The sequence below is a fragment of the Haliaeetus albicilla genome, chromosome 15, assembly GCF_947461875.1.
Source record: "Haliaeetus albicilla chromosome 15, bHalAlb1.1, whole genome shotgun sequence".
Taxonomy (NCBI): domain Eukaryota; kingdom Metazoa; phylum Chordata; class Aves; order Accipitriformes; family Accipitridae; genus Haliaeetus; species Haliaeetus albicilla.
Genome location: NC_091497.1, coordinates 6065055 through 6089748, shown reverse-complemented (window position 1 = coordinate 6089748; position 24694 = coordinate 6065055). Strand labels below are relative to the sequence as shown.

The 24694-nt window shown below is 42.1% G+C and overlaps 2 protein-coding genes across 6 annotated transcripts in view; one reads left to right on the top strand and one right to left on the bottom strand.

The window, feature by feature from the left end:
* Positions 1-1381, top strand: part of PCCA (propionyl-CoA carboxylase subunit alpha) — a 300001-nt gene extending 298620 nt beyond the window's left edge. For all 3 annotated transcript variants that reach the window (XM_069802387.1, XM_069802389.1, XM_069802391.1), the window contains one exon: positions 1037-1381. In XM_069802387.1, coding sequence (XP_069658488.1) covers positions 1037-1105 — 69 coding nt within the window. In that variant the 3' untranslated portion in view covers positions 1106-1381. The remainder of the gene's footprint in view (positions 1-1036) is intronic.
* The window catches only part of GGACT (gamma-glutamylamine cyclotransferase), a 31775-nt gene continuing 8204 nt past the window's right edge, over positions 1124-24694 (bottom strand). For 2 of the 3 annotated variants that reach the window (XM_069802392.1, XM_069802394.1), the window contains exon 2: positions 1124-4940. In XM_069802392.1, coding sequence (XP_069658493.1) covers positions 4450-4923 — 474 coding nt within the window. In that variant the 5' untranslated portion in view covers positions 4924-4940 and the 3' untranslated portion in view covers positions 1124-4449. Of the gene's footprint in view, positions 4941-6420; positions 6614-24694 lie in introns of all 3 variants that reach the window. The other variant, XM_069802395.1, reaches the window with a different exon arrangement.

Below are 24694 nucleotides of genomic sequence, written 5' to 3'. Positions count from 1 at the left end.
TGTGCCTGTGCTACAGAGCCAGAGATGCGCTTACAGCACATGTGGCCTTAGGCTAGATTGTAGCCTGGTATTTTGGGTGTGCTGCAGGTTTCCTTTAGGAGCCCAAGGTAACATTTGGATGACTAAACTGAGCCAAGTGCTGAACAAGGTTTTGATCAAGGATTGGGGCATGTCAGTGTGAGCTCTGAGTTAATAGTGAAATCAAACTCTATTTTCCGGAGCTCCATGTGCCGAAAGGGAATTCAGACACGTTACAGCCTTTTATAGAGGAAATAAGGGACTAGTATACGATGTTTGTGTTTCAAAATTCAGGAATCTGCATGTGAGTATGTAACTCATCTACAGATGTAGTTGCATTTATTTGACAGTGGTAGCCCTTTGCCAAGTTCAGTTATGTTAAAGGATCCAAATTTAGATTTGAATCAATCTATCTATCTCAGCTGCCTGGGGACTGAGGGAAACCCACTTCATGGCTGCAGTCCCAAAATTCAGTTAAAATCCGTAATGCAAGAGATACTGGAATATTTCATTGAAATGTCCAAGCCTGAGTGTTGAAGAGTCAGCCTGTCATCTAAAAGATTTAAAATGTTAGTAGTAAATGAATAGCAGTCCACTGTTTAGGTGGAAGAAACGTGCTTTTTAATTTTTAGAAGTGCCACCTCGATCTGACATTCAGATCTTCAAGCACCTAGGTAATAAGAAAACCAGCAAGTGGCAGGTGCCTGAATACCCTGGTGGAATTGGGACACGATTTGGTCAAGGACTGGAACAGGCTGCCCAGAGGTGGTGGTGTCTCCGTCCTCAGCGATACCCAGAACTCAGCTGGACTCTGAGCGTTGGAGGTCAGGCTGGCGACCGCTCAGGGCCCCTCCAACATACAGGAGCCTGTGATCCCCGTGGCCGTCACGATGTTGTATAGTGGGCATTTACCCTGTGCATGCAGATGTGATGCTCCATGTAAGCAACGCCAAGCAAACCATTTATTTAACCATGCTATTGAGGAAGATTGGAAATTATTTCTGTTTCTGTACTGTAGGTGAAAGCTGTGCACTGCAAAGCTGGTGATACTGTTGGAGAAGGAGATCTGCTGGTGGAACTGGAATGAAAGGTTGCCTCCACACTGTTGAGTTAGCTAAGCCTTTATTATTTTCATCCGTAAATTAAGATTAAGGCAATTCAACACAGAAGATGGACAGTCCTATGCACGAGATTTTATACAGTCATATTTATTGTATCAGTGGTTAAGACAGCAAACACAGATGTTAAAACTTGGCAACAGATCCCAGATTTTTACTTCCAGAAATACTTGTACATAATCTTTGTAATTCTTTGATTTTTTAGGATCAAGTAAAATCAATAAAATACCATTTCTGCTTTAAAACAGGACAAGCCTCTTTTTTAAAAAAGAAAACACAACAAAAGCCTGAATCTGATTCATCTTCTCCATGGCAATATCACTGGTTTGAGGGCCCAGCCAAATTGTACAGAATGGTTGGTAAGAGTGAGAAATGAACCACTCGGTGGCTAACTGAGCAGTTTTGCTACACTCTATGTAAGTGCTGAACAAGTACTGCTGACGGCTTAAATTCTGATCAGATTTACTGTAATATTTTGAAGTCTTTGTATAGCCTAGATTTAAACTACAGGTTAGATGTTTTATTTTGCTAGTGCAGCCTTTCCCCATGCATTTTCATTTACAGTTGTAAGGAACTTTTCTTCTTTTTATTCAGACTCCATACCCAAATTTCCCCCCCTTTATCTTCTGTTGATTACTGGATGCAAGTCTTGACAGAAGGAGCTGGCACTGTTCTCAAATCCCTTAGCCACCCCAAGGTACTGCTGGAGGCACTTGCTGTCTGTCAGGCCAAGCCTCCTCCTGAACTCTTAGAGGAAGGGAGACCAAGCGTCTGAGCTTTTGTTGTGCAGAGGCTCTTGCTAAAGACTGGGGGAAGAACTAGGACTGTTCACAGTACAAGGCTAGATCCTGCTGGAAGAGCTGTGTATCCAGTGTGGGAAACCAGAGAGGCCCTGCAGAGGGGGAAGATTTAAGACTTTGAACAGAAGTGAGAAGGCTGGTGACTTGGTCAGAACAGGTAAGATGTATTTTTTCTTCCTACTCACTCAGGCACTCTGTGCCCCAGGATGGTGTAGATACCAGAAGTTTACTGGGTTCAAAATGTTAGTGTGTGGTTAACAGAGGCTCTTCCTTCCTTTAATTAATCTTGCTAAGTCAGCAGCTGCAGCTCACTGGACACAGTGATACCTCCCCAGTCCCTGCACGCTGTAAGCATCATCTCTGTCCCTGTGCTCTTGCCTAGGCCTCTGCTGCTGCCCACTGCTGGGCCAGGACACTGGGCTACTCCTGCCTTTGATCTCACCTCCTACAGCTGGTTTTTTTTTTTTACATACCTCTAAGTCACCCTTCCTGCTGTGCCTTGACCACTGCCCCAGAGAAGAGGGGGCCTGCTCTCATTTTCTTGCCTAGGATGTGCAGAGTCATGCTATTTCCCAGAAAAACCCCTCTGGCCAGAGGCTCCTGGGCCCTTTCCCAGAAGGCGAAGGACAAAATCAGGCTGTGACAGGGCTGGTGACTCATGTTCAACCAGAATGGTTCAGGATTCTGCTTGAAACTTCTGACTGAAGAGGCATTTGTCATGTTACTGAGAAGCTGCCAACTAAATCACATAGCCAGGACAGAATAATGTAGTACCAGGATCTGCGTTGTTAATTAGTTTACGAAACCCATCAAGATGAGTAAGGAGAGTGTTTGGGTAGTACCTGCCCTCCAGGAAAGTTAATGCTTTTGCAGTTGGAGAAACTGAGGCAGACACCCTGCGGATCTTCCTACAGCTCTCCTTAATGCCATCTTGCCCCTTCCAAAAGGAGCACAGTTCAGCTTCTGCAGGTTGCCCTAAACAAAAAACAAGTATTGTAAAGAGACACAAGTATTCTACTTTAAAATTACTTAATTTGCTTACTGCAGCAACACAAGCTTTCTGTCTGTTCTAAACGAGATGCAGCAGTGCCTACCACTGATAAAGTTTAGGCCGATTCCTTACCCTGGATCCCTGGGCTGATTCCCTACCCCAGATCTCCTCCGGCCCTCACAGGGCTACTGGCAGTGAAGCAAAAGTACAATATTGTTCTTAATGGTATCCTTAGTACATTTAATCGTACTTTGGTTCACTGCATGGCATACACTCCCTGCTCACATCCCTTTGGCAGCTTTGTATACTGTACAATCTATATCTACCAAACGCTGCTGTTGAAGGAAAGTAGAAGGCACAGGAGCATAACAACAGAAAGCCACGATTTTCCCAGATTGTACAAAAACCGGCACAGTTGGTTGGGTCAGGGGGACAATAGTCTTCTTTCCATCTTTCTTTTTTTCTCCAGTTTAAATGTTGCAATAATCAAAACACAGGTCCTTTGGATATTTTTTATAAAGTATATAAAATGTTTCCCCTGATTGATAGGAAATTCACTTTGCATATGGTTGCAAGTTCTGCATTAAAGTGCTTGGCAAAAAGTCACCTTGATAGTAAGTGCTCACAACAGCTGCATCCGCTGTAGTGTGGTGGGCAGCTGAAATCAGGTTTGCTTTTCCTGGTCCCCAACACGCACCCCTCCCCCCCAAATCCTACAGTCACTCAGTGAACTGAAGTGATACCTGAAGTGCTTAGAATGCTAAATTAAAAATATGATTTTAAATGTAATTCTCTTCTTTCTTCACAGTACCTTATAAAACTAAACATGTTTTAAAAATACTCCTTTCCAGTTCAGAAGAACATTGCAATACAGAGTAAGAATAGTCTTTAAAATTTCTCTCTTTCTCCAGCCATTTCATATTTGTCTTAAACACATAGTATCTATATGGTCACTTCTCCCTGTTTACATTCAGTAACCTACTGAACACGATTACAAGTCAATATTAAATGCGAGTTGTGCTTTACTTTTTGTTGCAGACATGAGTTTTTTTTAAATCAGTTTCAGCTATTAGTGCAATAGTATCATCATTATTCCACCCACCCTGGAGCACTACACAAGCAAACTTGTCAATTCAGGTAAAAAAAAAAAAAAAAAAAAAAAGAAAAAATTAGTCTGTTTCTCTGCCTTTCATTGACCTCAGTCATGCAGTGAGGCAAAGCGAGGGGGGGGAATTGAGAAAATAATTAGACCCCCAAACCAATGTGCACAGATAAGAGTTCTTTTACACCTCATGCAAACCCAGTTACTGTCAGCAAGTTAGCGGGGGCGAGGAGGACACGGACTAGCCAGGGACAAGTCCCCATCTCTGGGCCTACAAGACTTCAACACTAGCGCCAAGGCTCCTGGGTTGGGAGGGTTACCTGTTTCTTAATTAAAAGGTATTACAGCTTTCCTGGAAGGGTTACCAATCGACACGTGCTTAGTACTACGTCTTCGGCCAGGCTGCGTCATCTCCCGTTTCTAATCCCGGCTTTCGCGTAGGACGTAGGAGAGGCCGTGTTTCCCCGAGGAGTCGTAACTGTCATGGTAGGGGAGGCCAACCCACTCGGGCGGGTACGTCGTCGTGCTGTACACGAAGCACTCCACGATGCCCTCGGCAGCTGCCCGCGCCTCGCCCGCGCCGCCCTTCCCTTCCCACTCCACCACCTCGATTCTCATCAGGGTACGCTGGTACATGTCTGGGCAGCCTTCAAACTCATCCAGGAACTGCAGCATCTGGTCATCAACCGAGTAAATCTCTCCAGCAACGTGGTGTCCTGTCCCCGGGATGTTCAGCATGTAAGGGACATTGTATTTTCCTGCAATCACTAGCGGGTACTTCTCCACCGTGCGGCCCCTTCCCTGGAATTTCGCTAGCCCCTTGGCTGTATTGATCATGTGCTTGTAGTTGGGCTGGCCCTTCTTCAGCGTGCCGTAGACGAAGACACGAGCCATCGTACCTGCAAAAACAGCTGAAAGACAAAGGTGTACGTTACCCACGTGGCTGCTTTGGCCAACACTCTGGAGAACCACAGCAACGCCAAGACGTGTTGTACATGCAAGACTGTTCGGGCGTGTGCAAAAGTGGTCTCATAGTCCTACACCTCATTTAAATATCATACTAAATTCAAGTATCTCTAAACTTTTCAGTCAAAAACTGTAACAGTGAATAACAGACACCAGGAGAAAGTCACCCTTGCAGTTCTTGCTGTAATGGAATTACAGCCCATGGTTTCTCTAAGGAATCCCCAACATCAGCCAATGCATCCCTGAGCCTTGGGAAAAGCTCCAAACATCAATTTTTTTTCCTTCTCGCCGTTATGGGAGCCATGCTGCAGTAAGTAATGTGATGTCATGCTCAGTAACAACCCAAGAGCAACCCAGAGAGCCATCCCTGTGATGGAAACACACTACACTTAGTGCATCCTTTGGGGGGGGGGGGGGGGGGGGGAGGGGAGAATAATTGAAAAAATCATGGTTCAGCTCAGCTACGCAGACACCTTCCTATGCTGCTCCACTGCATTTATAGTTTAAATAGTCCAGGTCAAGCCCAGTTACTAAAACTTGCAGGAGTGAAGCCACAGTTAGTTTGTTTTCCCTTGTTGGAGCAGGGTGGTGGGTTTTTTTGTTTAAGGCCTGAGGTGATGGACTTGGTCACACACTACCTGGGACACCCAGCACTGCATGCCCAGGGGAAGCTCCTCCTTCCCTCCCTCTGCTTTCAGGCTCTCCTTTCACTGTGGCTACACTCACAATTTGAGAAACAACATTTTATTTGGTGGTAGAAGAGCCTGGTGGCAGTTTGGAAGTTTGAGTGTCTTCTTGTTTCAAGGTAAAATAAAGCACAGTGGCATTAAATATACAAAAGCAAATTATCGCATTCAAACTTCTAGTCCTGTTGTGCTGCAGCTGCGTGCATTTGATGGTATTTTTTTCAAAAAAACAGTCTTAAAAAAAAAAAAAGGGAAAAGAAAAGCAAGCAGCACAATGCTCATGACTGCAGCAAGCTAACTATGTACAAACTGGGACATCACCGAGCTGAACAGAGGACCTGTCTGTCACGAAGAGGGAAGAAAAGGCTTTAACGTCAGACCTTACAAGGACAATGAGGCACGCCGGCGCGGCAGCAGGGCAAGTTTAACCTGGCGTTGAGTCATTTCACGGACAAGCTGAAGGATTTTCAGTAACCCCAGTGCTGAGGTCCCGCTGGCTGACTGACTGATGCTGAAAAGCAAACTGGGGTAACACCGTGCTCCTCCCCTCTTCCCCAAATACCCCAAAGAGCTAAGCAACCTGAAGTAGCCAATCTGCACATGGGCTAGCCCTCTCCTGAATACAGACCCTGACTGATGTTGTTCAACATTTGTTTTATATGTGAGCATAAAACACTCAAAATTGGTTTAAATGGGATAAAAGGCTGGCTTTACTGAAAGGTAGGGGGAAAAAAGGTACCTTTGTAGTTCCCAAGTTATTTTTCACGCTGTGTCCCATTTATCCCCCATTGTTTCTGTAGGGCAGAAGCAGTTCTTGCGCCGTCTGATGGTTTCCCACGTTTTGCCCTCCGTCACCGACTGGGCAGAGCCTGCCTCCCCCACAGTCCTCTGGCTGGGCCAGGCACCCAGCATCAGAGGAGCACATGCAGCTCCTTTTGGAAAGAGGGTCATTAAACAATGCATTTCAAATTTGAAAAAAAATCTTTAAAAACAGACAGGAAGTAGAAGCTTAATCTATTTTCTGCTATTTACTCTTATTTTAGTAAACTTAGATCAGACGGGTTATCCAAAAGGGTATGTTGCTGGCCAGGAGCAGTGTCATTTAAAATACTCAGTAGCAAAGCAATTTTCCCCTTGGTGAAGTAAACAGTTTTTCTCTGTAACAGAATACAGTTTTCCAAGCAAAAACAGTATGTGCCCTTATTTACTGGCAAACCGCTTTCACTTAAGGAAAAAAGACCGTGCTGATTTCCCCCCCCCCCCTTATTTTATCAGATATATTTCAGCTTAATTTATCCTTCATGACATAAACGACTTTTTTTTTTTTTTTTGGACGCAGCTCATTCCCTCACAATAAAAAGAGCATTAATATTCAGTCGGTCTGACTCCCTTTTATAAGAAAAATCATTACCTTTCAGATTGTGTTTTGAATAACAAACACAGATCCTTCAGGAAGAAACTTGTCCCAGTGGGGATTGAGAAAGGATCAGAGTTAAGCACTGAAACATGCAATTAATTCCCATTAGGGGATTAGGGCACTCGTGTTCACTTTGAATCAGAAAAATGAATTGTGAATTAAATTGTTCACAACCAAGAGGTTACTTGTCAGAGTTAATAAGTTAAAAAATAAAAAGGGAACCTAAAACACACATAAAAAGCTCAATAGTGAGTGGTGCATCTGTAGGAAAAAGATACGCTTCATTTCCATTAAACAAAAGCTCTATCCCTACTGTACAGCTGGAGATAAGCTTCCAAAAAGTTTGCAGGGAAGAGTGTTACCACTGCTGAAATTGGTGAAAACGAAGCACACATTTCTGATGGCGCAGCAGCCAGCTGTTCAAAAATGTTACTGATTTAGAGAAAGGCACCCGTCATCCTAGTGCAGGACCCACAAAATTCAGCAACAACAAAAGAACTTGCTCACCCAGGTTCAGCTAACTGCATCACACTATTTAGCATTTGAGTTGATGGATTCAGCAGGCAGTATAAGTGGAGATAGAGTGGGAATCTGACCTTTCAGCCACAGTTTGTGTAAAGCCATGAAGCTGATGTACTGATACAGCTGTGGCTTTGCGAGCAGGTGGCCGTCGAGTTCCCCATCACACCGCTGCAGTCCACAGCGGCTCTGTCCCTCACACGGGGTGGGATGGGCGCAATGACTTCTCCTTCTATTAAAAAAAAACCCCCAACAAACCAAAGCCAAGCCCAGACAACCCCAGGTGAGTCGTGATTGAAATGAACTTGGTAAAAACATTTTCTGAACTTTGCTCCATATAAATAAGACATACACAATTTTCTGTGCAATAAATCTGGTCTCTTGCGCGCTGTGTGTTGCGTTGCAGAAAGGCTGTTAGACGTACTGGCATTAATTTCTAGCACTCGCCTATTGTGGGCTTGCAAAACGTTTTTAGCCACCTTGTGGCAGGAGAGTAAAGAGCAGAATTTTATTTGAGCGTCATTTCACAGACTTCCACTCAGCAGCTGAAAAGACTTATAGACAGCATCCCTTCACTGAATCACCAACAAGAAGTTGCCTTTTCTCACTTAATCCAGTTTGACACTTCTTACCTACACTAAACCACCTAAGAGGAAAAGAAAACCCACCAAAAACCAAACAAAAAACCCCCCAGACTCTCTACTGAGTATTAGCTGCCAGGGCAAAACAAACCCATTCAGAAGGTACTTTCATGAAATATTCATGCCAGAATCATTAAAATTTAATGGCATGGGGAAATGTGAGCGAAACATGTATGTCATCTCTTCAAACTATTTCTTTTAGCTACGAAAGATGATCTGCCAAACCGCTCGCACAATCAATTACTGGTTGCTTCATTACATGAGATGCAAAGATCAGAAAATAAAAGTATTTCAGGATCACACAGGTAGAAGATGCTGTTAAGTGAAAAGTGGCTTGTAACTGGCACCATCCAGTAGCCCAGGTTGCCGCTTGGCATTAGCAGTGGTAGTGCTGCATCGCTGTATCCACATCTGCCCTTGCCTATCGACAAGTTTTGGGTCAGGACTTTAGTTTTCCCTCTCAAGGCCCAACAGCTCCAGCATGGCGAGAGGGATGGGTGGCCATGGGGCCAGTTGCTGGCTCAGGCAGCATGCACTCGCAGATGAAGCTGAACTGCTGTGACCAGGCTCTTTGCTCCTAGGTTGTGCCCAAAACAAGACCTCACTTCCCAAGCAGCAGCAGCTTCAACAAAAAACATCCTTTCGCCCCGATTCAGACAATTACAGGATCCTACCAGCTTCTTTAGAAAATAAAGTAAGAAATAGCACATGCATTATGCTGGCTCCAGAGCTGTCTGTGACCACGGTAGCTGTGGGTTTGGGTTTTATTTTGTTGAAACTTTTTCTCCCAACTCAGAAAGTATCCATTTCTTTTGCTCCATACAGTAACGTTATTTTCCCTTGAGAAAAATTCTCCACGTTGGCTCAGTGACCAGATATAGTTACATGTTAATTCCTCAGAAGTTTTTTAAAACTGTAGGAAACAGGTGAAAAAACAAAATGCCTTGAACTTTAAACTTGAGCCCAGTCTGTTTGAATGAAGTGAGTTTTAAGGTCACTCTTCACTCAATGCTAACTTTCAAGACAGACTAACATGCCAGAGAGGACTCCTGGGACCGCATCCTGTTGGTCTTTTGATGCTTTCATTTTGTTGCTTGCTATTTTCTTTATAGCACAGACAAGGGCTTCCTGCCTGGGCCGACCCCTTTCCAACCTCGCTGAATACCTCGGAAAAAGTTTATGGCAAGACACCTTTCTTACATTAACCACAGAGGCACCAGCAAAACGATGGCTCCTTTGAAATCAAGAGGTTACGGTCTCCTCGCAGCAGTTGTCCGCTCAGAAACTGTGAGGTGCTGGTTTGTGAAAATAAACAAGAGTATTAGAGTAACCAGTGCCACGCTGGACGCTACCAGGCACTACCTGAAACACCACTTAACCTACTTTGCAGATTAATTTTCACTTCACCCTTGGATGGTTTACAGCCCCAAACCAACAAATACGCCTGTGCTTAAGCTGGAGTATTTTGGAGGTATATCGGAGTATCTGCCAGGAGGCAGAGTGAGGATGCCCTCCCTTGGGACAAGCATCAATCACAGCATTGCTCACGTGCCTTGCACCTATTCAGCATCACAGCAAATATTTGCCTGTTGTCTGTTTGAAACTGTTTCAAATCACTTTCAACTCTACTGCACAGAGAAACTTCGTTAGATTAATTTTTACTACTACCAGAAAGAGTTTCATTCCCAAAGTGACTGTTAGGAGCAGCTACAGAGGCCTCCAAGAGACAAACAGATAAAACCACCACATGCAAAAAGATGCTAGGGATGCAATGCAGAAACATGCTGGACATGCTGTTAGACTGACTGTGTCTAGACTAAATTTCTAGACAGTGCACAGACAGGAGGGGATTGCCAGTACATTAGGAGTACAAGAAAAGGAGGATGAAGAAAATGGGAAGTCAATGGATGTGGACAAATTGAGTTGGGGGGGAAGTTGTCCCCCCAGGAGAATATTGTATCAGTATTATTAAGTATTGACTGTTTTGTCCTAATATTAAGTAATATTGTGTGAGCCCCAGACAGAGTATCATATCAAGGTCTTGCTGCCACAATTCAGAAACCTGTGGACTACAAAAGTAGTTAGAAAGAGCTCAGGGCAGAGCACTGAGTCCAGGACTGTTTTTTTGGGGGCACAGACTGAACAAGCAGGAGCTTAAACAGGAGCTGATGAGATGGGGCATGATCACCTACAAATACAGGTAAAGGTTTTATAGAAGAGACAATTGGTTCTCCACATACATGAACACACAGCCAGGCAAAATTTCTGCATGGAATAATTAACATGGATAGAACTGCTTTCTAACCATAAGAACAGACAGGGCATAAGAACAACCATAGTAAGTCACCACAAGAAGTCCTGTGAGCCCAGGGTCCCCTCTCTGAGGGTGGTCAACAGCAGATACCTCAGCAACAGTGCAAGAACAGGGCAAGGCAACAGCGATGCGTTTCCAGACTTGGGTCCAGACCCTTCCTAAGCCAGTGGCGATGAGCACTGTGGTGCCTAAAGGCCTTTTCCTCCTGTCCTGGAGCTCGCAGGACCGCTTTTTGTGAATGGTCAGCAAGGGCAGCACCGTGCGACAGGCAGCCCCATGCCTTGACTCCACTCGAGTGCATGAGATGCAGATTGCTTTAGGGTTTTTCCCTGCTGGCTGCTTGCTTCATCTGATGGCTTTTCCTCTGAGTCCACGATCTCTGTGCACCTCTTCAGTGCCACCAGATACTTCAGCTCTTGCTCTCTTCTAGGCTGACAAGTCCACGTGTATTTAACAGAACAGAAAACACTCCTTAGCTGCAATCATCTTTACCACTTCTTCCTCTTAACATTTCTGGTTCTCCTCGTTTTTTGAGATAGGGAAACTGGAACTGAAATATTTGAGAGTGGATAAACCATGCATTTATACAGGGATATAAATCACGTCTCCTGTTTTGTTCACACTCCTTTCCCCCAATGCCTTTTTGAGTGCTATTGAGCAATGGACTGACGTTTCAAAAGAACACAGCGATACCTCAAGCATCTTATTCTTGAGTGGCAGCCAGGGTGTGAAGTGTTTACTGAAAATCCAACAGTGTGGAAGCCTTAAAACCTGCAACTCTTGAAAACAGGTATTTCTCCAAACTATCATGGATACTACAGTTAATCTTGCCTTAAGGAAAGGTAGCAGACTAGATGGCTTCTCAAAATCCCACTCAGTGTGGTGGGTCCTTACGATGCTGTTTCAAGTACATGACAATTAATTTAAGTTACATACATTGAAATGTCTCATCTTTGCACCTTTAGCATACATACTTAAATGGTTATATCTACACAAAAGGAAAAAAACCAACAAAATGGAGTATTAACTTTAAATGTCAGATTGCTGTTAGGGAAAAAAAAGTAGAAAACCACTTTTGATAGGGCAGTTCTGCTATGCCAGCCCTGCTCCTGGTACCGTTTCAGATGCTACCGTGAATTTGAAGTGATTTCCGTCATTGACATGCAGAGCATAGCCCAGGGTTTCAAACCGCCGACATCCTGAAACTCAGGACACAGCCTGCAGCTTGGACGGGTTCCCCGCAAGGTCAGCACACTGATTTACATGCCAATACCCGGAGCGGTCAGTTCGCAGTTTTGGACCGAGAAGAGCATCCCGGCCTGCAAAACACGGCAAACACTTTGAGTACCTAAGCACGGGAATGTATTTTTCTATGCTGAAAAGACGGCGAGAGAGAGAAGGGGAAAGAAAGAAAAGATGGGGTCTTGTGCGAGATTGCGAGGTGCCTTTCCACAAGGGAAACACAGGAACGGCTGCACAGCGATGCTCTGTAAAGAGGAGAGAGGTGCCCAGGTCATTGCACAGCACCGTCCCCTCATCCCTTGGGCGCGTGACTGAGCCTGGAAAGGGGGTGTTAAATAAACCCCCATCATTCAGCAACAGCAGCCTCCCAGCAGCAGGAGCCTGTGGCTCTGGAGGCCATCTTACACCTTTGCTCCTGCCGGCGTGAGGTGCCACAGCGTGGGGCTGCTGGTAAGCGCCCGGCAGTGCTCTCGGGCCTTGCGAGACAGCAGCCGGACATCCCGATCCAATAGTGGGAAGCTGCTCCGGACAGCGGCAGCAGGATGGCTCACCGGGATGAGCTGAGGTGCCAGAGCCTCGGAGCACCATGCAGAGGGGTTGCTGAAACATGATGCTCCTCAAACCTCGCTAAAAAACAAACAAAAGTGCAGATGTTCAGGGAACAAAAATCTGCTCTGCTAAATGGGCCGAACAGAAAATCCAGGTATAAATCTGGGAACAGTGTCACATAACACTGCGCTACTTTTCCTCCAGAAACCACCTACCTACCCCAGCGTGGACCAGCTACTGAAACAAAAGCCTTTGACCAATGTGGCAGAAATGAAGCGTCAGGAAACCCCAACAGACTGGTTTTTTTCAGCCTGTGTTTCCTTAGGAAACTACAGGCTGCTTTTAAGGGCCAAGGAAAGGTAATTCATATGCATTTACAGCATCCATGTGTACACACAAGGATTTTCTACACAGAGCCATGCTTTGCTTGTAAAGTGTTAGTCGCCCACGGAAAAGGAGAGAAGAAGATTAAAACCAGCTGTACTGGAAGAACTACCACATTTAAACACAAAAAATATTTTAAATATTCAACCAGGAAGGGTAAAGACAGCATGGGGTAATAGCCAAGCATGTTTGCTCGGAAGCGGGGTCATGCAAATTTTGTGAGGTTCGTAAGGGGTAGTGGATAATAAGGTATAAGTATCATCATAGAAGATATACTAATATGAATGCTTTTTTATTTGTACATATGCCACTAGGTAGCAGTGGAAGAAGGAGAGGCCCTTCCTGACATTTGGAGGACCACAGCTGAGGTTACTAAGGGTGCACAAAAGCAAAAGTGGAGTATTCATATAATAATAAAGGAGAATTGTAGAATCACTGGTTTGCAGCTACATCTCTGAAGCAAGTCAAACCACTGGTTTGGAGACAGCCATAGGACAAACAGTGGAAAATGTGAAAAGATGAAAAAATCTCAACAAATCATCTTTCTGTGACACACAGAAATATTTTCCTTCCACTTTAATTTATTCAGGTCAAGTTTTTTAAAGCTAAGAAGCTGATTATGGTTTGTTTTGGGGTTTTTTTCCTTCTTAAAAAAAAAAAAGGGCGGTTTGTACCATCCTTTCAGTCTATGAATCAAATTTGTGGAAAAGCATAATATTTAACATGTGACATACTGGTAACAAAACAAATCAGCTCAACAGGCTGCCCAGGGAAGTGTTTGAGTCACCATCCCTGGAGGTATTTAAAAGATGTGTAGACATGGCACTCAGGGACATGGTAGATTTGGCAGTGTTAGGTTTATGGTTGGACTTGATGATCTTAAGGGTCTTTTCCAGCCTAAATGATTCTATGATTCTAGTCTATTCTAATTCACTAACTGCAGTTATTTTATTTGCCTAATTAATTACATGTATATGCAAGTGTTACTTTGATAAGCTATGCAGGTAGTTTTATTTAAGAGACTTTTAAAAAGTGAATTTCAGCTTGTAGCTCAATACAAGTCGGAAACAAAAACCCAATCCATATCTCAGAAACAAATCTCTTCCACCATTTTCTAATGTAATAAAAGGTAAGAAAATACAAACCAAGCCAGAACACAAAATCAAAACTGCAATGAACCATGAACAGATGTATATAATTACTTCAGTCCCACTGAGGCATATCACTTCTGTTTAGAAATTAGTACCAAGTTTACTACAGAAAAGATAAAAAGTCACAGATCATCATGAAAAGAAGACTAATGAGTTATTTCAACTGTCCTCGTCTTGATATTTGTTCTCCAAGAAAGGCTTGCAAAGTCCTGCAATGAAATCTGAAACATACCTCACCTCCTTCATCAACTGGGAAAGCATCCTTATCTCAGAGTAAATACATTTACTGGCCTGCTATCTTCTACATAGAAGAAACAAATATGTATTCTGGGGGCATCCAAAAAAGCCTGAAATGGCACTCAGCAAGGCACTGGAGTAATTGCTTTCAGATCCTGAAAACATACTGACCAGAATCCCAAATATCCTCCTGCCTGGTAGAGTCAAAGTTAAGCAAGAAGACAAGAAATTCCCCAATTTGTTTGTGTGTGTCCTATAAGGATGTGTTGAATGAAATGTTTACTTTCAGGTAAGGAGTGGTTTGGTCTCTGATGCAGAAATGGGTTCTGTAGTCTGATGCAAAATTTAACACAGGTCTGTATTTACTGAAGAATGAGGAAAACAAGCTACACAAGCCCTTACATCTTCTCCTGGAGCCACAAGAGGCTCACAAGAAATACTGATGGAAATAATCCCCTCTCTCTACTTAGATATATATTTGCAATTGCAAAAAAAGCTATTTTAGTTTTACAATGGCATGTAGAATTTACTCTAATTGAAGGTCTTCTTGGCAGTGTCCAGGATGCCTGGAAGGAAGCCTTAATGAAAGGCATCTTAAACCAGAGGTATGGCTGTAATAGGAAAATGTTATGTAATATTCATCTGAATTATAAACACATTTATATGAGACAGAATTATTTAAAATAAAATATTTATATAATTGAAAATAGCTTTATACATGCTGTGCAGCCTCTTTTCAGTGACCTTTGAGAAGGAATTTCTGTTACTAACTTGATAAAGGAAGAACAGAATCAAGTACTGGAAGTAAATGAGAAGGGGAATAATTTGTAACATGGTTCCGAATGCAAAAAAGCCAGACCAATGTTATTAAAACAACCTCCTTCAACAAGGATAATGCAATGGACTTGGAGTCGAGTAAATACTTTATTTAATATGCAGTGAAAATATCTCCAGACCAAGTTATAGGGAAGAACTGTATATGAATAAGGAGTTAAAGGAAGACTACAATGGACTACATTAAAATAAGGAGTAATAAGCACAGACAGAAGTTACTGGTCATATCCCTCAAGAACTGATGCTATTGATTAGAGGTCTTGCTACAGCAAGTAGTTGTGTGCCTACCACAACTGTGCGTGATGCATCCTGAGGAGGACTGGTTCACGCTACAGACATATTAGATGACCTATGAACTGCGTAATTGAAATAAGATGGCTTTTAATGATACAAAGTGCAGAAACATATGCTTAGGGACCACTGACAAGAACCTCTGGGGACTCACCACTTGAAGGCAATAAAGGAATTGTAGAATATCTCGAGTCGGAAGGGACCCATAAGGATCATGGAGTCCAACTCCCTGCTCCTCGCAGGACTACCTAAAACTAAACGATAGTCTAAGAGCATCGTCCAGACGCTCCTTGAACTCTGACAGGCTTGGTGTCGTGACCACTTCCCCGAGAAGCCTGTTCCAGTGACTGACCACCCTCTTGGTGAAGAACTTTTTCCGAATGTCCAGTCTGAACTTCCCTGATGCAGCTTCATTCCATTTCCTTGTGTCCTATTGCTGGTCACCAGAGAGAGGAGATCAGCACCTCCTGCTCTGCTGCCCGCCTTGAGGAAGTTGTGGACTGCGATGAGGTCACCCCTCAGCCTTCTCTTGTCCAAGGTGAACAAACTAAGTGACCTCAGCCACTCCTTGTTAAGTCTTGCCCTCAAGACCTTTCACCACCTTGGTTGCCCTCCTCTGGACACACTCTGTTTGATGTCCTTATATTGAGGCACCCAAAACTGCACACAGGACTCGAGGTGAGGCCGCACCAGTGTGGTGTAGAGTGGGACAATCGCCTCCCTTGACCGGCTAGTGATGCTGTGCTTGATGCACCTCAGGACACAGTTGGCCCTTTTGGCTGCCAGGGCACACTGTTGACTCGTATTCAACTTGCCATCAACCCAAACCCCCAGATCTCTTTCCCCACGGCTGCTCTCCAGCCTCTCGTCTCCCAGTTTGTATGTATAACCAGGATTACCCCGTCCCAGGTGGGGAATCTGGCACTTGCTCTTGTTAAATTTCATACAGATGGTGATTGCCCAGCTCTCTAGTCTACCCAGATTTCTCTGTAAGGCCTCACTACCCTTGTGGGAGTCCACAGCTACTCCTAGTTTTAGTATCATCAGCAAACTTAAGGTACATTTGATTCCTGTATCCAGGTCATTTATAGAAACATTAAAGAGCGCTGGCCCTAAAATTGAGCCCTGGGGAATCCCACAGGCCACCAGCCTGATGTAACCCCATTTACTGTAACTCTCTGAGCCCAACCCGTCCGCCAATTGCTCACCCGATGCATTATGGACTTCTCTAGCTGTGTGCTGGACAGTCTATCCAGAAGGATACTGCGAGAGACAGTATCAAAAGCTTTGCACATCTGCTGGCTTCCCTTGGTCAACTAGATGGGTGACCTTGTCATAAAAGGAAATACTCCTGTATATTTTGCTAAATTGCAGAAAGATGAGTGAACAAAACCAAGCTGTAGGCTAGGAGACAATAATACTCAAGAAGAATCATGTGTGTTTTGCAGTCCTCAAATTCACATGCTCATTTTTCAACCAATCCCATTCAGAGATCTCCCTCTTCTCACATGAATGAGGACATGGATGTTGGAAGTAAATACCAGCACAGGACATCGTCTTCATCAGCTACAAGAGACACTTGTGCCAGCCAGCTACCAAGATGACATGGTTGTAAGAGGGCAGCACAAGTGGAACAAGTATTTCAAGAAAACACTAGAGTCATCAGAAAAGGTATCAGTAAAATCTCATTTACAAAAATCACAAGAAAGTGACCTTGTCAGAAACATCAAAGAAAGGTTCAACAAGTGCACAGATGGGAAAGCTGTTCGTTTCCTTGATCAATCTATTTTATAGGGTTAAAACCAAAGAGATGGAATGGCTTAGACTTGCAAATACAGACTGTGTATTTCACAGTTGTGCAAGCTACGTTATCTTAGGGCAAGCATCTAGTGCTTCTTTTTCTGCAGTTATGGATGTCTGTATTTAATGACTCAAAGGTGGTCCTATGTGCCTAAAAGTTTCCTATTTTCCAGTGCCAGGTAATTTCATGAAGGATTTTACTTCTACAAACCACGTGGTTTCCATCTGCAATACGTTCCTCCATCATGACAACATACAAAGTAGCTGAAAAAGCATTTCTTTTTCTGATAAAAAGAGCATTCTAGGGACATAAGTCTTCAAACTTACTTTGGGTGCACATCAGAGCAAACTCACATACCTTAAGGCATTCAAATATCTAGGAGAGTGTCCAACTACACCTATCCATCAATCTAGACTTTGTGTTGGGACAAGAGGCATGGAGAGAAGGCAAGGCAATATTACAATATAAAATGTTCTGAATGCCTCAAGCTAGATCTTAAGATGTAGCCAGTTTAGGACTGGAACAGATCCCAAGCAAAGGTGATTAAGCCTCAAGTATAAATTAGCATATCCTCCAATTAGCTTTAGTATCTCCCCACAACAGCCTCCTCACACCTCCCAAACATGGGACAAATTTATGAGAAAAGAGCATGGCTAAACTGGCTACATTAGTAGTCAACAGAGCAGACCAAAGGGGATGCACAGATTTCAGAATGAAAAGGGTAACTGCCAAACTAGTATCCACTGCCTATACCATGGGACGCAAGGCAGAAGTGACAATGGAAACACGATATTCACCCTTTTCCAGGGTTTGCTCTGGAAACGAGAAAGCAATTCATACCTGCTGCAATGGGCTTTATTTTATTTCTCTGCTTTATTGAGATCCCACCTTTCCAAATAGGTCCCAAATACCCAGTAGTATATAGAATATCCTCCAATTCCCTTCCTTATGCTTTACTTTTTCCAATTTCAGTGTCAGTGAACAGGATGAGTAGGACAGGAATAGCAGGTCCTGAGACTTCTCTATCCTTCTAAGTGAAAACTTCTTGCATTGGGATCAACAGACATTTTCAACACACACCTCCTCTCAGCACAAACTGATATATGATATAAACCCAGCTGCTCCTCTTGTTAGCAACTTTCCTCCTAATTTAAAGCAAATTTGTAATCACCATTTATAATTTGTTTTTATGCCACAACTAAAGAGAAGAACCTTCACTAAATACCATGGAGAAGTCGGCACCATGCTTTTAAAAACAGACTGCTTCCACTGAAAGGTCTTGGCTTATAGCAACTATGGCCTGGGAATTTCAAAAGGTAGTTCTGGGTGAACACTTGTACACCCTCACATCAAATACATTTCACAATGGAAAGCTCAAATAAGAAGGGATGATTTTACAGATTAATCAAATACCACATTTTTGGCCTTAAGATGATGTTAACTGAAAATTTTGAAGATAAACATTATCCATTCAATGTTGAAAATGCACAAAACATTAATTAATAAACTGCATAGTCCAACTTGCCTGTAGAAAGTTACACTTCAGCTCTTGAGCAAATCAATCACTGCCCTCCCAATGCCACTCCTGCCACCCAAATATCATGTAGTATGGCAGTCTCTGGTAACCCCCAATCCCCAAATACAGGAATATGTTATTATTCTGAATACCATTTCTCCCAGATTTGACAAACAAGTATCAAGGGACATTTGGAAATGCTAGTTAATTTTACTTCAGCATTCTTTAAGCAAATACTTACTTAGTGATGCTAATTAACTAAAGAAAAATTAAATAGTAAAATTAGTGAGAGTTACACTAGATGTAAATCAAGAAACACTGCATTACTTAATCCACAGGAAGAAGAGAAACTACAAGAATTTCATTTTGTCCTTTTTATATGGCTTAAAAAGACAGCTTATGAAAAAAATCACTTCTGATTTTCAGCACATGAACATTTTTTTTTAAAGTAGGTAACTCAAATTATTTTCAAATTACAAACCTTCACTAGTTCACTGTTTACCCCAGGATAACTATCAATTAATAAAGGCGTGCTTCTGAATACATAATGCATTACATTTTTTACTTTCAACACCTGGTGTCACCAGAATAACGCCGTATATTTCTAAAATGCTCTGCAGTTGTGTGCGTGCGCTTTGATTTTAGGGCAGTAATACTTCAAAAGAAGTGGAACCATAGAAGATTACGGGAAGAGATACACACAGATGATTTTTGTGGTTAACTGACACATCATCAGTTAACTGACAATGACAGGTCATTTTAAAAATGAAACTCAAGGTGTCTAAAAGCCTTCATCCCTTAGTCAAAGTCAAAAAAGGCCTGAACCAAAGCAAAAATTCTGCTGTATCTCCGTACTTTGAGCAAGCTAAATCCTACACCTGTTTTGCAAAAAGGCTCTAACTGGTGACTTCTACACCAATATTTAGCTAATTACAATCAATTTTTGTACTGGCTAATCACTACTTTTCTGCCCAGTCTAGGGCTGTATTAATTGGTTATTATGACAGTTCCACTGAAAATAGACAGAGGGGAGTGCTTTTGATTGATTATTGTTTGGAACTCCTTGGATCTCCAAGACACTAAATAAAAATCTTCTTTGATATTTAATTTTAATTTATCTCAGTCTCTCCTTCCTTCCACTCCATCAGCAAGAGAGCGCCAATAAAAAAACTGACAAATTCATGGAAGATGCAAAGAGTCAGAATTGGTGACCTGTATTTCATTAAAATAATGAGAAAGTATATGTATTTATTTGCTTTAAACTTTAGATAATGGGCGTAAGAGAAGGAAAGCTTTCTCAGCTTTTGGTGCTTATTTCAAAATGCAAATGGAATTAGGGCAGGCAGTATAAGATTTAAGTTGTGCTACGTTTTTTTTTAAATAGAGCTTTTCAAATAAGTTAGTGAAAGAATCCTGAACTTTTGAAAGAAGAGTCATAAGCTTGTTATACGTCAGAACCTTTTGATTTTTGTATATTTTGGAAGAAAATTCTGTATCAAAAAAAAACAGAGGAAGACGTAGTCAAGATATTTGTAATTCATTTTGTAAAAACATATTCAGACTGATGCTTCCCTTCCACTAATTATGCATTAGTTTTCTACAGCAGACTTTCCAAAAGTCATATTGTCTTCCAATATTTTTTCAGTAAGATATAAGGACTTCTATTAGGTATGGGGCTTTCAGCTTTTAGTTCAACCATTGTGGATTGTAAAGCTAGAATAAAAAGGCTAACACTGAAAATACAAATTATTTTCAGATGAACACATATCTAGGATCCACAGACAACGTTTGGAGGAGATCCCTACGCTCCAGCAAGGCACTTACTACCTCTCAACTGATTTATGGGGGGCCAGCTTTTTGATGATAGAAGATCAAATCACCTAAAAGGAAGACAGGCAAGGAACGCAACCTTGAATACTGCTATTGGGTAACATAACCCCATACAAACCCCACATAAAGAAAAAAAAGCTGAAGCCTGTGAAGAGGGATGCTGAGTCATTAATAAAAATGAGCTTTTCTCCCAATTGCTTGATTTAAACAGATGTTAACATAAACAAATAATTTTTAAAAGAGACTACCTAAGTCTGGTGGGCTAATGGAGTTCAGACAGGTTTTACATACATGATTTATTTAGCATACCAACACCACTTGTTCTCTCCAGCTTCTTCAGCATTTCAGAACAAAAAACGCCCAACAACAAAAAAATAAAACAAACACCAGAAGTTTTCTGTAAAACAAAGTGTCAATTATTTTAGGACTCCCTATCCCCTTATGCCTTTAAAAAGGAAAATACTAAAAACCCCAGGTCTTTAAGGACCCCTTTCTCCCAAAAGGTACAAATATTCAGTGGTCACTGAATCAGAATGTGCTTAAACTTGACATGAACAGGAGCAGAAGTACAACTGGTAAAGTAATATACAGGTCAAAAAGGTCTGTCTAGAGATGCTCAGCAGAGTAGCCTGACATCTCCTGCCTGACCGGCGCTCAGCAGGAGAGGCTGATCAGGAGAAGACTGCTGAGACAGACCTAGGAGACACCCACTATTTCCAATGCCAGCTCCTATGGAAGAAAGAAGGGATGCAGACCTTCTAGTAATAAAACCCAGTATTTTGAATACACACAGAGGTAGTGTCCTACCTCTAGAGCTGGTAAGATGTGCGGATGCTGAAAAACAATCATCTACCTTGATCTATACTAGTTATCTTGACCTTGGTAGAACTTTTGACACTGTTGCTCATGATATTCCCACCAGCAAGCTAGAAAAATAAGATTTAACAAGAACTGTTGGTACTTAGGTAAAAATCTGTTTAGAAAGATGTTTCATATTTATCAGAGGTTCATCTCAAACTGGACATACGTACAGCATTCCAGCAGCAGGGAAATACTGGTAATGAAAATACTCACAGGTGTGAAAGATGCAGGCAATACCACAATGCAAAAGGCAGTGCACAAGGCTGACAAGACAGTTGCAAGCCCCTGCACAACTGCTGCTCTGCAGCAGCCATTCAAGTAAGGCCAGTGCAGAGCTCTAAGATTAGCCATGAATAATCAACTGCATAAGCAAAATCTGGGGAAAGATTAGCATAACAGCAGTTCTGTAGAAAGAGATTTGGCAGTTATAGTGATCATGAACTCAACATGAGTCAACAATGTGGTACTCTTGGGGAAAAAAACCCCTAATGTTTACGTAAAAATAAGCACATCACTAGTAAGACACGTGAACATAATCTCCTGCTATGATCTGGTCACAAATTGAGTAGTATGTCCAGTTTTGAGCACCATACTTCTAGAGAAATGTGATCAGTTGGACAGAAAGAAGAGAGAGCGATCATAGGTCATGAAATCACAATCTATGGTGGGGGGCAGAAGAGACCGTACTGTCTCTTATTTTAGAGAAAATAGGGTCATGCCTTTAAGTATATGAAAACATACTGTAACAGAAAAAGAGAGGCAGTAAGCTTCATTCTGCATCTACTTGGACAGAAGACCCAATGAGCTTAAATTCCAAAGATGGACATTAGGAAAGACTAACCATCTGCTGGTAAGCACAATACCCAGCAAGAGCCTAGACCATCCAGGAAGGCTGGGAATCCTTCATTGCTGACTATCCTCAACAGCAAGTCAGTCAAATCCCTATCAGAAATAACACTACTACTGCCAAACTTGCCCTTTGCCCAGGAACTGGATGAGACAATCTTTTAGGTCTCCTTTAAAAAGTAAAACTAAAAGGCAGTTTGATTCATATGCTATGCATGGAAAGTAATGCTAGACTAATGGAGAGAGAGAGTCTGCAAGAAACTGATTCTGTGCTCCAGTCATTAGATTCCTGCTACCTCAAGCGGAGATTTCTAGATCCCACTCCCTGCCTGTTTACAGATGGTACATTAAGCAATTACGTGATTTCTGACGTTTATTTTCCCAAATAAACCTCCTGGAAAGAGAGAATGAAGTGTTGGATTCCCACCCATTCCCACTCCACACAGTGCTTCCCAAATACAAAGATACAATCCCGAGGAGCTACACTGAACTCTCTCTGACCCCACAAATCCTGCATTGCTTTCTGCACGGTGATCCAGCCTCAAAAGGCCAAACAAGACCAAAAGCTCCTAAGAGACATGGGTTAGAGCCCTTGGGACAGAGGGCATGAATCTAATTTTTCTACTTTCTAGGAGGTGGCACAGTCAAAGGCTGCTGGCTTTGGTCGGATCTGGCACTCACAAGGTATGGCTGGCTCAAAGGCAGCAGTGCCAGGCCAGCTGTACATCTTTGGCTGATAAAAGCACTGAAAGAAGGCAAAGTACGAGAACAACCCAGGACTGCACTGCCACAGCCTCAAGAATAGCTGCCCAGTTCACTGCTACCATTCCCTCTCTGAAGCTTCTGCTTCTTGGGTAGAAAGCTACGCCCACTTGTGCCCTTGAGGGTTTCCAAGACGGCCATCCTGTTTTATGTACTGTACATAAGGCAGCTATAAATCTGAATCTAAAAAACAAGCCTTCTCTTGTTTTTGTCTATTCTTCTTCACAAACACTGTTTTGAGATCACAGATGTGAGACTTTTTAATACCAAATAGTTCTGAAATAATTGCTATTTATTACAGATTTTAAAAATATAAAATATATTTTGTTTGTAGGCATATGCTTTATTTTATTTGTTCTATTGATAGCAAGCTGGTGAGATAAATCACTTTGATACAGAATAATTGAAAATCTATACCCTCATGCAGTTTTCCTCCAAGCTGTCAATGCGGCAACTGTAGCCAAGATATACTACTATTTTTCTAGACATACAGGAAACAGTCTTGCACACACATTTGTTCACAGACCGTTTTTGGGATATGTGATCTCACTGGAGATTCACAGGTGAATTGTTACACATGCATACAGGTGTAATCCAAAGCAACGCCATAGATTTTATCAAAAAGAACAATGTAAGCTAATACATGTTTCTTAGAAAGATAGTTAAGGGATTACATTGTGCTAGCTTGGACAACATGCTACAAAAGTTACATCTGCAGAGTGCTGCCCACAACACAGAAATAATCAGTGTTGGGATCCAAGAAGAGCTGTCTAAGTAAATATTAAATTCACACATGCTGTTAATACAGCAGACTTTTTACAGATCACAAAAGTACAAGATTACTGGGGACTTTATTCCCCTAAGACATAAAAATCATTAATCTTAAGACTGTCTGCTCCACTGTCACTGAAAATATTTTCTAACGCTTCTCCCTAAATGCACTCCCAAAGCATCACTACTACCTAAAGTAAAAATCCAGCTGAAAATGTAGTTGGGCTGATGGGCTTAGTGGGCTAGCGTAGAGAACTGGAGAGGGGTGGGGAGGAATGTCAAAGAAATGATCCACCCCATATATAATCTCAAAAATCAGCCCAATAGATTCATTTTTGACCTGTCATCAGGTCAAATTCACATAATTTGTGAAACCAAATTACCTGATTTGGCAGGGTCATGAAAGGCAAGTTATCCTAAAGGCAATATCATCTGCTCCTTTCTTCTACTATCACACCTACCAGGTCAAGCGTCAGCTGCATCACTCTACAGACCCTGCTTAAAATCAGGTTACATCAACGTTGATGGTCAACCCCAAAAACAAAATAAAAATTTAAACATATTTGATGAACATAGAATTGAAAGGTCAGTTGTGGACTTCGTAATTTTTTTAAGCCTGTTGTTAAGATTTAGAGCACAAAGTTCTTATACCAAAAGAATAACAATAATTAACAAGATTCAAAACTGAAATGGATCACCGGGTCAATGAATAAACATTTCCTGTATTCGTAACATGACTGTGGTAATAATACACATCTGGTAAAGGCAGCTGAGCTTAGTTGAGTTTTCACCTAAAACAACAGTGAAATGGAAGTTACAGGTAAGACATGTAGAGTACAATGTGACAAATTAAAGAGATTAAATCATTGTTTTGATATCTAGAAATGAGAAAAAAACCCCTTCTCTGCATTAGTAAGTCCATCACGTACAAAATTAAAGATACTTGATGCCACCCATTAATGTAGTAAACTGTCATTAAGCATACTTAATTAAAAGATGTAACAACTACTAGCAGTAAAAGAACAGACTAGATGAGCAGATGGATCC